General features: G+C 47.3%; 1 protein-coding gene across 8 annotated transcripts in view; it reads left to right on the top strand.

Annotated features, from left to right (window-relative positions):
• Positions 1-12,630, top strand: part of LOC111953388 (microtubule-associated protein 4) — a 114,822-nt gene that overhangs the window by 87,455 nt on the left and 14,737 nt on the right. For 7 of the 8 annotated variants that reach the window (XM_070435688.1, XM_023972612.2, XM_023972610.2 and 4 more), the window contains 2 exons: positions 8,758-9,659; positions 10,065-10,322. In XM_070435688.1, the coding sequence (XP_070291789.1) occupies positions 8,758-9,659; positions 10,065-10,322 (1,160 nt within the window). The remainder of the gene's footprint in view (positions 1-8,757; positions 9,660-10,064; positions 10,323-12,630) is intronic. The other variant, XM_023972616.2, reaches the window with a different exon arrangement.

Here is a 12,630-nt window from a genome sequence, read left to right as displayed (position 1 = left end):
TTGTCAATGACAACTACCTGGAGAGGGGCGATGAGGACAGTGCATCAGCACTAGGCGGCCTCCAAATGACAGAGGGATCCTCGGAGGAGAGCGAGGAGGAGGAGGAAGAGGTGGAGCTTGAGCCGTGTTTCATGGGGCGTGCTGACCAGCAGCGGAAGGCCCTGCGGCGGGCCATGTCCGAATGCTCCCACCTCTCGGTACCCTCTACCCTGGAGCTGCCCGACCATTACCCTGGAGCTGGGCTGGACGAGCTAACAACGCCCATGGGCGGCCCGCGCCTCTCCTGCCACTCCACCTTGAAGCGTTCACTGACTGTTTCGGACGACCAGCTGCCCCCCACTCTGTTTGCTGCAGGCGCCACCCGCTCCGACCTGAGGCAGGACCAGGAGCCCACCCTACACTTCTCACCCTTCCCCCCAATGAGAGACTGTGGAGGCAGCTCTCCTCTCTCACCTCTAGAGGGCATCATGGAGGGGCCCGGGGCAGACAAGAACCAGGACGTGCTGCTGCCTGTACCCCTCAGCAGCCAGGCCATCAGCGGGATGGGCACCGGCCTGGGCATGGACACAAACCCAGGAACCGGCTTTGGCACGGGTATGGGTACCAACATCTGCACAGGTATGGGTACCAACCTTGGCACTGACGTTGGAGCAGACGTGGCTACCAACTCAGGCACCAGCTTTGGCGCTGGTATGGGTAGCAACCCAGACACCAGCTTTGGAGCAGGCATGGGCACCGGCTTTGGAGCAGGTATGAGTACCAACTCGGGCACTGGCTTTGGAGCAGGTATGGACACCGGCTTTGGCGTGGGTATAGGCACCAACCTTGGCACCGGCTTTGGTGAAGGCATGGTTACTACCAATCCTTTCACCAGAATGGAGGGTAGGTAATGGTGATGCTATCTTGCTGCTACTAGCGCTGCCCTCTGGCAATGGCCTCCTCAAATGGCCTGCAGACTGCAGACAGCCCAGATTGTGTGTAGGGGGAAGATGTGCCATCACACTGTCTGATTTACAACTGAGCTGCTTCCACCAGTCTGAGGTGCCAGTCAAGTAGTGTGAATAGAAAGGGAAGGTGGAGGGAGAGAGAGAGAGAGGGAGAGTTTCTGAAGGATGGTATAGTGATTGATGGCATAGTACAGTATATGCCCAGTGCAGCCTTGTGTGTGTTTTGCTTGCAGGTGTATGTGCAGCAGGAGTGTTCTTGTCACTTTGCATGTGATTCGCTAAGCGTGTTGCATGTGGATGTACTATATCTAGGTGACCGTCAGCGGACTGGGAATGTGGGACTGGGTCATGCTGCCGACACAGCTCATTACCACAGACCAGAGTCCAGAGCTAGACTTGGCCTCTCTCGCTCTCTCTGGCCACCGACACAGTCATTAGTCCCCTGGGAGGAGTGGGGGAGCGGCAGAGCCAAGATGGACTCGGTCACATCCGATAACTCCTGCCCCTTAGCCGAACGGGGTCACTGGAGATGGAAACCCAGCACCAAAATCCGTCTGTTTCTTCACTCGTCGCTTTTAATGACCGCCGCTCCCTCTCTCTCTCTGTCGCTAAAGTGTGCCAGCAATCTGCCTCGTGGACGATGGAGCATTAAAGGGCCAGCGTCCCGGAGAGCTCAGAATGAGAGTGTGTGAACTGGTCAGAGGGAGTGTGCGTGTGCGACTGTGTGTGAGTGTGCACTGGCATTGACAAGGTCATTCAAAGGCAGTTTGCACGTGTAAAGAGTGTTCATGTGGAGCGTGCACATGAATGAATCCACACACACGTCGGCCGGCTAGCTCTGTTCAGGCATTCGCCTTGGCTCCCCAACTGGGGTGTGGGAAAAATCGATAAGCAGATTTTCCCTCTCTGGCTCCAGAGGGGAAAGAGAGATACACAGAGTCATATAGAGAGAGAAAAAAGAGTTTGTCCATGTATAAGAATCTGCCTGAATGTATTTTTACTGGCTCCCTCAGTTCCATCCAACCCCCTCTTTCTCTTTCTCTCTCTCTCTCCCGTTTGGAGAGAGGGATTAGGAGACGATACTGGAGGAGAGATGCAGCGTGGAGAGACAAAGGAACTCGTACTCAAACAGGCTTTGAATCATTTGAGTGTCTTTCTTCATGGTTTGGAGTCATAGTGGGACGTTTCTCCCCAGAACGAAACAGATCATTGTCCCTCAATGTCGCTCTCCTTATCTCCTACCAAGCAGAAGTATGAACGTGGCCCGTAATGAGTGCTCTGTAGTAAAGACTCTGGGCTTCGTTGGGCTGTTTCTATACACGCTTCTGTTTGTGTTTCTTCTTGTGTGCACAAATGTGTGGTACTGTGTGTGTGAGTGTTTTTCTTTTTCGTCCGTTTGTCTCAGATTAATTTTGCCTTACATCAATACAATTAAAAAAATAATTACCCATGTTTGTGTTTGACCTCAACATCCATAAAAATACCAGGGAAAAAAGTTTGTTTCAATTATTAACACACTTGCAATTTGGGCAAGCTTTTTAAACAGGCCTAGAGTTAAATGCGTAAAGGTGATTCGTATGCATGAATCATTTTCTTCTTATGCTATTACGCTTAAAATATTTTTGACACGCACACATTCAAACGTTTGTCTCAGCATACCTATGTGGCTCTCTCTTTGTGCGCAGTAAGTGATCGATGTGGGGAAGCTTGTGCGTAAGAAGCCTGTTACCCAGGGGGACAGAGCGCTGTAGAACCCTCCAGATCTCATCAGCGCAGCTCAAGTGGTTTTTTGTTCCTCTCCGTGCTTAAGTCGGATCCACTCTACTGTATATGATCATGCAGTTACCAAGGACACAATGCACTACTGTCTGAAAGGGGGAGTGGAGGAAGGTTCAGGTCTGGATGTGATGGATACTTTAGGCTCATATATTAGCAACACTTCCCTGACCTCCGCCACATACAGAGTAGATTAGATAAATCCCTCTGCAATTACCTGTCTTGCAGTCAAGGCTGCGGTGCAGTGATAGCGCTGTGTGTGTGTCAGAGAGAGAAATAAATCCAATCCAGAGAGGACCCAGTAAGTGTTTCCATGGTCAATGTGGATCGTCCTTGTGTGTATATGTCAGGTGTCATGCCAGTATACAGTAGGTAATACCTAAGTCCTTCCAAAAGCTGCCTGTCCAACCTGACACCATATAGAATAACTTTGATTAATAGCCTGGGTTTGTCGTTTATTTCTGCCTTTGAAGTTGCCTTGTTGGATACAAGCCTTTGTGGTGACTAGATCCGCACCTGAGCCACACACCAAGTGAGCAGCTTAACATGAACAAAAAAAGGCTCAGTTTTCTGACAGCTAAATGCAGTGAAACGCAATGTCATCCACTCTCACTAAATCACTCCAAACATTCTATAGACGGCCAGCAGCTTCTTTGATGTGTGGAGAATAGTCACCAAGGAGGATCGTTCCTTTGGAAGGCACAAATATGTTGTCAAGGATGCTGCCTCTTAGCGGCTTCCGGGTGAGGCTGGAGGTAATGACTGTCTTTTAATAAGGCCACGTTCGCCTCAAGGATTGATCTTGTCATCTGAGGAACCAGAGGGAAATAGTCAGGTTATGCCTGTTTAAAGTAACTGACCAGTGTTTCCAGATTTCTATGAAATATGACTTATAATTCATTACAATATGAGTGAAATCATTTTCCTTCCAAAGAAATTGTAATTATGTATGTTAAAAAGCAGCTTTTTGTGTGTGTTGGTGTGGGCAAATACCGGTCATTAAAAATATTCATGTGACTAGACTGCTGATTGGCCAGCTTGCCAGCTCATCCTCTTCTGAAGGATAACATCATCCTCTGAGGAAATGGCAAGTATTTTTTAAACCTCTGTTTGAGATTCAAGTTTGTGGTGTTTTTGAAGTGTTTTTTTTCTTCTCCAATTTATGCTTTGGCCACAAATGCAAGTATAGGATAAGTCAACAACATTATTTGGTTATGAGTTAATGGAATATAAACTTTTAAAATGAGAATTTTCACTGGACAGTTACTTTAAACTTCTTCGGAAGGAGTTTCATTGGTAGTTTTGAGTGTTAGTTGGAGCAGTGAGGGTTTTTCCTTATCTGATGCGACTCTGAAAATGTAAGAAGCAATCCGATGGTCTCAACATCCATGTGGAGATGGTGTCTTATCGCTGTCATGTTTTTCTATCACCTCCCATAAAAAAACTCTTCATTAAAAAGACCAGAAAAGTGGTTTAAAGGCTGTTTAGCCACCTTAATAGAGCTTGAATTGTGTCTATGCTAATGTATGGTCTAATGAACCGATCCAGCATAGAAAAGACAGAGTTGTCTCCCACTGTGTTAGTTGGCTAACTGAAACAAGAGATGAGGGTGCCAGACGGCTGTCTGTGAGATTTATTGGGATAGATATAATGTCTTCCTTCCCAATGATATCAGCGTCATAGACCCTAAGAGTGATGAATGCTTCTAATCAGATGCTCTATTCATGATGTATTAATGCCCTTCTACTGGAGGGTTCAAAATGGCTGCTTGTTTACATTTAGCCCCGCTGCTCAGTGGTGGGGAGACTGAGACACAAAGCTGGCTGTTGAGGTTGTTTGAGTATGTTGGCTTCAGACGGCTTTATAGGTCCCAGCGCTCTCGGAGTCCTCTGCATATCACCTTTGTTGGTATTCACCGGCTAATCCATAATTACCTTGTGAATGTAGCTTGAAAATCCACCGTGCTAAAGCTTCTCACAGGCTTTCTCAGGCTGGGAAGGAGAGAAGAGTGGGAGCACAGTTGATGAGGTTGTTTTGAGGGTGGCTCTTCATACTGCTTCATAAATCAACCAAATACTGGCTTTGGGTTCAGTAGAAGTCTATTGGATCTCCAATGTCTTAGCTAATTAAGATATCCAGTTTATATATGATTTATTAAGACAAGTCTGTTAAAGCTGTGGACTACAGAGACGAAGCCTCATGTTGTTGTGCCTTGTCTCCTTCCATTCCCTTTGTCTTGTCGTGTAGCCTGACTGGATTTGGGTAAGCACCTTGTTTTGTGCCTTCATTATATTAGTCCACCTATTGGGTTCTCTGGTTTTCCTCTGTTCTCCTCCCTTGTGAAGTTTGTGGAGCACTGTACACAGTTATGTATGGCGTCTACGTTAACAATGTTCCCCCCATCCACGATCCCCCACTTCAGGCAGCCCTTTGGCCCTCTCTAATCTCTCATTTGGGTGCTTAGACAAAACACTTGAAAATGTATTATACAAAGGTAGGGATTTAGGGTCAGTGGTAAATGGGTATGCTGCTTCCTCTGGGGTTTACTCTGACTGATTATGCTGATGTGAGGGAGGCGTTGTTAGCGGAATCGCTAAAACTGCTAAAGAGTCTTTTCACCATTTGTCATTACAGTGTAGCTAATAGACTTTTAAGCTAATGGGAGGATACAGGATTCCTCCGTTTCTAGATATTAAGGGTTGAATAGTGATAGCTCTATGGTATTTGTCCCTTGTTTTGAATAGGCTCCCACAGGCTGTACAGTCATTACTTTCAGTGGACTTCTCCCAGCAATATTATCCAAAGGTCAAATAATGCAGATGTTTAATAGCGGGGAAATATGAAAGTCAACGATATCTAATCCTCATTTTGGGTTGTTTATACTGGTGGATTAACAGTTGAACTGGGTTGATGCTGACACACTGCGCAGCTGAGATATTATGCATTGGTGTATTACTCCACAAACCTCTGGAACAATATTGATTTAGTTGGTTATTTAGCCAGGAAGATACCTCTCTATTTAAAAAAGGACTGAGCTATTTGCGCTTAGCCAATGAGCATTTTCTATTTTGTGGTGTAGTGGTTTCATTAGGCCATCCTCTTGTCCAGCTGTTTAATGTGATAATCCCTGTAGCTCCGTATCATTATATCAATATAGTAAAAATAAACAGAATAATGACTATTGACATTCCTTATAACTGGACTGAAAGCCGGGGGCACCATCAGTCTAGTCATTGTCATAGCTTTATCAATCAATCCATTGACATTTACACTATATATACACAAAAGTATATGGACACCACTTGAAATTACTGGATTCGGCTATTTCAGCCACACCCATTGCTGATAGGTGTATAAAATCGAACACGCAACCATGCAATCTCCATAGACAAACATTGGCAGTAGAATGGCCTTACTGAAGAGCTCAGTGACTTTCAACGTGGCACCGTCATAGGATGCCACCTTTCCAACAAGTCAGTAAGTCAAATTTCTGCCCTGCTAGAGCTACCCTGGTCAACTGTAAGTGCTGTTATTGGAAACCTCTAGGAGCAACAATGGCTCAACCGCGTACTGGTAGGCCACACAAGCTCACAGAATGGGACCGCCGAGTGCTGAAGCGTGCAACGCATAAAAATTGTCTGTCCTCGGTTGCAACACTCACTACTGAGTTCCAAACTGCCTCTGGAAGCAACGTCAGCACAATAACTGTTCGTCGGGAGCTTCATGAAATGGGTTTCCATGGCCGAGCAGCCACACACAAGTCTAAGATCACCATGCGCAATGCCAAGTGTCGGCTGGAGTGGTGTAAAGCTCGCCGCCATTGACCAACTAATCTGGGTTTGGTGGATGGCAGGAGAACGCTACTTGCCCGAATGCCAACTGTAAAGTTTGGTGGAGGAGTAATAATTGTCTGGGGCTGTTTTTCATAGTTTGGGCTAGGCCCCTTAGTTCGAGTGAAGGGATATCTTAACGCTACAGCATACAATGACATTCTAGACAATTCTGTGCTTCCAACTTTGTGGCAACAGTTTGGGGAAGCCTTTCCTGTTTCAGCATGACAATGACCCCATGCACAAAGCGAGGTCCATACAGAAATGGTTTGTCGAGATTGGTGTTGAAGAACTTGATTGGCCTACACATAGCCCTGACCTCAACCCCATCGAACACCTTTGGGATGAATAGGAACGCCGACTGCGAGCCAGGCCTAATCGCCCAAAATCAGTGTCCTCACTAATACTCTTGTGGCTGAATGGAAGCAAGTCCCTGCAGCAATGTTCCAACATCTAGTGGAAAGCCTAAGCAGAAGAGTGGAGGCTGTTATAGCAGCAAAGGGGGGACCAACTCCATATTAATGCCCATGATTTGGAATGAGATGTTCGACAAGCAGGTGTCCACATACCTTTGGTCCTTTCCATGTCACCAGTCAGTTACTACTGTGGGTCTGAGCATCATTCCTACATTGTGAGCCTGAGGCGTTGTGGGAACATTAGGGTTAAGGGCCTGAGGCCCTCTGGTGTGGAGCGGGCCAGTACCCCAGATGGCCTGCCCTCTAATGAGGCACCCAGGAGTGAGAGAGGAGGTGAAGGATGAGCTGCCTCTGGAGAGGAGGCGGCGCTGCCAGCTAGAGGGATGGTAGGGGGCAGAGCTTCAGGTATGTCCGGGAGAAAAGAGTGAATTAGGTGGGGTTTTGTGTTTCACATACTGCACTTTGCTAGAACACTGTGTCACTATTGTCCTCTTGATTATTATTATTATTATACTCAGTGAAAGTATCAAGGCCGCAGAGCTTGTATCAATCAGCAGATGCGACTAGGCTAATAGGCTGCCTCTCATCTCTAGCTCGGGGTGCCTGTGCTATGGTGAATTAGCTGTGTCCACCCCTCAGGGTGCCATGGCTGTGTGTCCAACCCACAGCTGCTCAGTGTCTAATGCGGCAGGACAGGCAGGCTGGCCTTCCACACTCTCACAGACATATTTTACTAGACAACCATACTTTACTAGGCAAGCAAAGCACCATAACACATTTGCGGTGACCAAAGGGTCTTTATAAACTACTTCCACTTTTTGTCTGTGGAGTCTGTTCTGGCCTTACTCAGAACACTTCAAGATATAGTAGGGTTGGTAGAATGAGTTCAAAGCGACACTATGTCGTAATGCAATATGTATTCCAAATGAAATGGAAGTAGTTTGTGTGTTTATCTTGTGCGCTGGTGTATGTGTATCTGCGTAGGTATGTTGGTGTATGCATACATGTCTCTGGAATGCAAAAGAGATTGTATGCGCATTTGTCTGCCTGACTGTCGATCTGTCTGCCTGACTGAATGTCGATCTGACTGCCTGACTGATTGTCGGTCTGCCTGACTGACTGTCGGTCTGTCTGCCTGACTGACTGACTGTCGGTCTGCCTGACTGACTGACTGTCGGTCTGTCTGCCTGACTGACTGGTCTGCCTGACTGTCTGCCTGACTGTCGATCTGTCTGTCTGCCTGACTGACTCTCGGTCTGTCTGCCTGACTGACTCTCGGTCTGTCAGCCTGACTGACTCTCGGTCTGTCTGCCTAACGGTCGGTCTGTCTGCCTGATTGTCGGTCTGTGTGGACGGTGTTGAGAGATGGTCATGGTCATTGGTTATGGTTTTTCCTCAGCTCTGCTGGTTGGTTGATTGCCAGGGTCAATGGCCATCTCTAAATCAGGCTTCGCCCACAGGATAATTCCACTCCAGCCTCCCTGTGTGTCCCCAAATGTAATCAGCCTGAGCTACTGTTGATTCATTCCATTTTCAAAGGTGATTCACTTGTTCAAACTTCAGCAGATATTGATCTTTGCATGCCTTTGAGCATGACCTTGGGACTATAGGATATCGTGTGTGTGTGTATAGTGGTTAATCACTTCAAATGACATTAATGTCATCCGGTTTGGTCACTGCCCTGTCTGTGGTGGTACTTGAGGTCAGCAAGGCATTTGGTTCTTTATATTGATGATGTCATTCCCATGATTGGTATGGTTCTAAAATATGTTTCTCTCTCTCTCACAGTCAAATCAGAGAAGATGGACAAACCAGAGAAAGAGGAGACGATGGACCACTTTGAGAAGTTGGACCAATTTGAAATGTTGGATAAGCTAGATAAAGTGGAGAAGAAGGATTCGACTGGGAAGACTGAGGCGTCAGTGAAGGTGGCGTATGCAGGACCACTGGACAAAGGAGAGAAGATGGATAAAATGGACAAGGCAGAGAAAACGGAAAAGCTAGAGCTGGCAGAAAAGGTAGACAAAGAAGAAAACCGGGAGAAGGTGGATAAAATGGATAAGGGCGACAACACAGACAAGGTAGAGAAGATGGACAAGGTTGAAAAGCCTGAGGAGACAGAACAGAATATTGAAAAAGTGGAGAAGACCCCAGAGAAACCGGAGACAGCGGTGAAGATGGACACATTTGACAAGATGGAAACACAGCCTGACAAGATGGAAACACAGCCTGACAAGATGGAAACACAGCCTGACAAGATGGAAACACAGCCTGACAAGGAGAAGACAGACCATGTTGGAAAGGTAACAGTAACAGCTGAGAAAGAAACAGAAAACGTTGAGAAGCCCAAAGACAATGTTGAGAAGCCCACAGAAAACGTTGAGAAGCCCACAGACAACGTTGAGAAGCCCACAGACAACGTTGAGAAGCCCACAGACAACGTTGAGAAGCCCACAGACAACGTGGAAAAGGAGGATAAGAAGCCAGAGAAAACAGAGCTGGCTGAGAAATTAAACAAGCAGGTTAAGGTGGAGAAATCTGAGAAAAAAGAGCTGAAAAGTCCTGAGAAAAAGACGGACAAGAAATCAGAGACTGCTGATAAGGCCAAAAAACCTGCAAGTAAACCCTCGACCAATGGGAGCAGTGCCACACCAAGCAAGGACCTGCCCAGTCCAGACAAGAAGACTAAGGTAGGCCACAGTCTAGATTTAAAGAGGAACATGATCAAATCATACATCACTCATGCTGCTAACGCTTTTCCTACTGCGACTTTTAAATCCACCTATAGTTGTGAGATAGGACGATTGAAGTTAATTGAATGAAGTAATATGTCATAATCAACCATATGAAGAACAATGAAAGGATGTTGGTCTTCGTTGTTATAGTGCTGATTTTAACTTGATGTAACTTAATAAGAGTTGTTGTTTTTGTCTAGCCGGCAGTTCCATTTGTTGGTATTCTGTTGATTATGATTAAGGCTGCTCCTGCTGCTTCCGCCTGCTTCTGCTGCTACTATCTTGTGTTTTGTTGTTTTCTTTCTCGCCTTTGTTCTTTGTTTTGCTCTTCATTTGTCTGGTGTGCCGTCCATCTCGCAGCCTGTCGCCGGGGCAACCAAACTGAGCGCCGCTAAGCCGCGGCCGAGCTCGGCAGCATCCGTCAGTGCTGCCGCCCCCAAACGCCCCACCCCTTCCTCCACCTCCACCACCACCTCAGCCACCCTCCTCAACAAAAAAACGCCCGTGCCCAAGGCCCCTACCCCCACTGCTGGCCCCAAGCGGCCTTCGTCCACAGTCAGCCGACCCACATCCGCAGCCACCGCCTCCACCACTGCGCCACGTGAGGTCAAGCCCAAGGTGAGTGGCCCTGCCCTGCTTTAGGGACAGCCGCAGTCCCCTCCACCTCCATAGCCACCCCTGTGTGGTGTCTCTCTGTGTAGGGGGAAGTACCTACCACCTTCTTCTTCTCTCATATCTTTCAACCTCCTATTCATCGTCTTGCTGATCAGAAGAAGGAGCAGGTTCAGTTCTGTTTAGCATAAGTGTTAGTTCAGCTACTATGTTAATTTCCACAGGAGCTATAGACAAAGGCTCTGTCTGACTGCAGTGGTGCTGCTCGGAGCCTAATCTGCCTGTAATGTATCCACCTTCTAAACTTGTCTCCTAGTAAGCCCTTGTGTCCCTGGTGCTGAGTGGCCGTCCACAGGATTACTCAGTGCAGGGTTCATAGAGGGAAGGTCGGGCTGGAGGGTAGGGGGCCAGAGGAGGTGCAGCCAGCATTCATCACTCCTCCCTTGGCATTTACTAGAGAGACCCAGGGCCAACCATCAGTCGCTCAAGGCTTCCCTCACCACAACTAAGTCTCTCACCTTCAGCCGTCAGCGCAGCAGATACACACTACAATGTACGTGATGTACAGCCACTTCTCTAACCTGCGGGTGTATTTGCCTTTAATTACATATTAAGTAGCCTTGCACGGGTCTTGGAGCCCATCTCCTGTTTCTGTAGCGTAAGGCAGCTTGATGTGCAAGTACACCCCCTGGACAGGACACTAGTCTATCTCCTGTTTCTGTAGCGTAAGGCAGCNATGTGCAAGTACACCCCCTGGACAGGACACTAGTCTATCTCCTGTTTCTGTAGCGTAAGGCAGCTTGATGTGCAAGTACACCCCCTGGACAGGACGCTCGTCTATCGCAGAGCCTTCCCCCAAATCTATCTTAGTGCTAAGCAGTGATGGATCAGGTCCCATTTTTACAGTCCTTGGTATGTCTCGGCCCAGGATGGCACTCCCAACCTTCCAATCTCAGGGCTGACATTCTAACCAATAACTAACTACATATTACACTGCTGTTTAATATTGGAGTACAGTAATACAGTCTAGGTCAAAAGAGCGGGCGACTCGAGAGATCGTAAGACACATTTGAATGAGAGAGGGAATGAATGAGGAGACGGAGCGGAAATCGAAGCTGTTTTCCATGCAAAGCCTCCCTCGGGCGGTGTATCTCTGCATGGGGAAATCAGACACACAGCGCATTGGCATTTATATCCCTGGTTCCTAGTGCAATCCTTACATCAGCGCCAAGGCAACACACACCATGTTGAGACCTATCAACAGTGTACCTCCTTGAGGATTCTGGCGCGCGCTCGTTGCTGCCTTCAAGTTCCGATGCAACACATTCCAGATGCTTCCTTGACAAGATTGGCTGGAGCCTTTTGATAATACTAATCTGAACTGTGCACTCTGAGGTTATATATGGTGTTGATTCAGAGCCAGATCTTGCCATACACTGTATATAAGTGGGCCTGTGATTAGTTCAATTAATCAGGTGTGTTACTGGTTGGTTGGAACAAAGGTCTGGACTAACACCAGCCCCGTATGTATGATAATGGCCACCCCTGTTGTACACTCAGTGTACAAAACATTAAGAACACCTGTTCTTTCCATGACAGACTGACCAGGATGAAACCAGGTGACAGCTGTGATCCCTTATTGATGTCACTTGTTAAACCCACTTCAGTCAGTTTAGATGAAGGCAAGGTAACAGGTTTAGATGAAGGCAAGGTAACAGGTTAAAAATAAGTATTTTTAAGCCTTGAGCCAATTGAGACATGGGTGATTCAGAGGGTGAATGGGCAACACAAAATGCCTTTGACCGGGGTATGGTAGTAGGTGCCAGGCACACCGGTTTGTGTCAAAAACTGTAACGCTGCTGGGTTTTGCACGCTCAACAGTTTCCCGTGTGTACCATGAGTGGTCCTCCACCCAAAGGACATCCAACCAACTTGACACAACTATGGGAAGCATTGGCGTCAACATGGGCCAGCATCCCTGTGGAACACTTTTGACACTTTCTGGAGTCCATGCCCCAATGAATTGAAGCTGTTCTGAGGGCAAAAGAGGGGATGCAACTCAATATTAGGAAGGTGTTCCTATTGTGATGTATACTCAGTGTATGTGATGGCCCATAGTTGTTAGCGTGAACTTGGAGTTCCATACACGCTTCAGGCAGGAATTATCTGCCATTGCCCTCTAGTGGTTGCCTGTTTTACTACAGGACGCTTTTTTGGCTAAACAACACACGAGGGGGTGAGGCAATCTAGCGTGCCCACTCTGTTGTGAGAATGCCCTATAGAGCAGTGCATTGAGGGAATGCTCTTAGACACC

Source organism: Salvelinus sp. IW2-2015, linkage group LG27 (genome assembly GCF_002910315.2).
Source record: "Salvelinus sp. IW2-2015 linkage group LG27, ASM291031v2, whole genome shotgun sequence".
Taxonomy (NCBI): domain Eukaryota; kingdom Metazoa; phylum Chordata; class Actinopteri; order Salmoniformes; family Salmonidae; genus Salvelinus; species Salvelinus sp. IW2-2015.
This window is presented reverse-complemented; position numbering and strand designations above follow the sequence as displayed.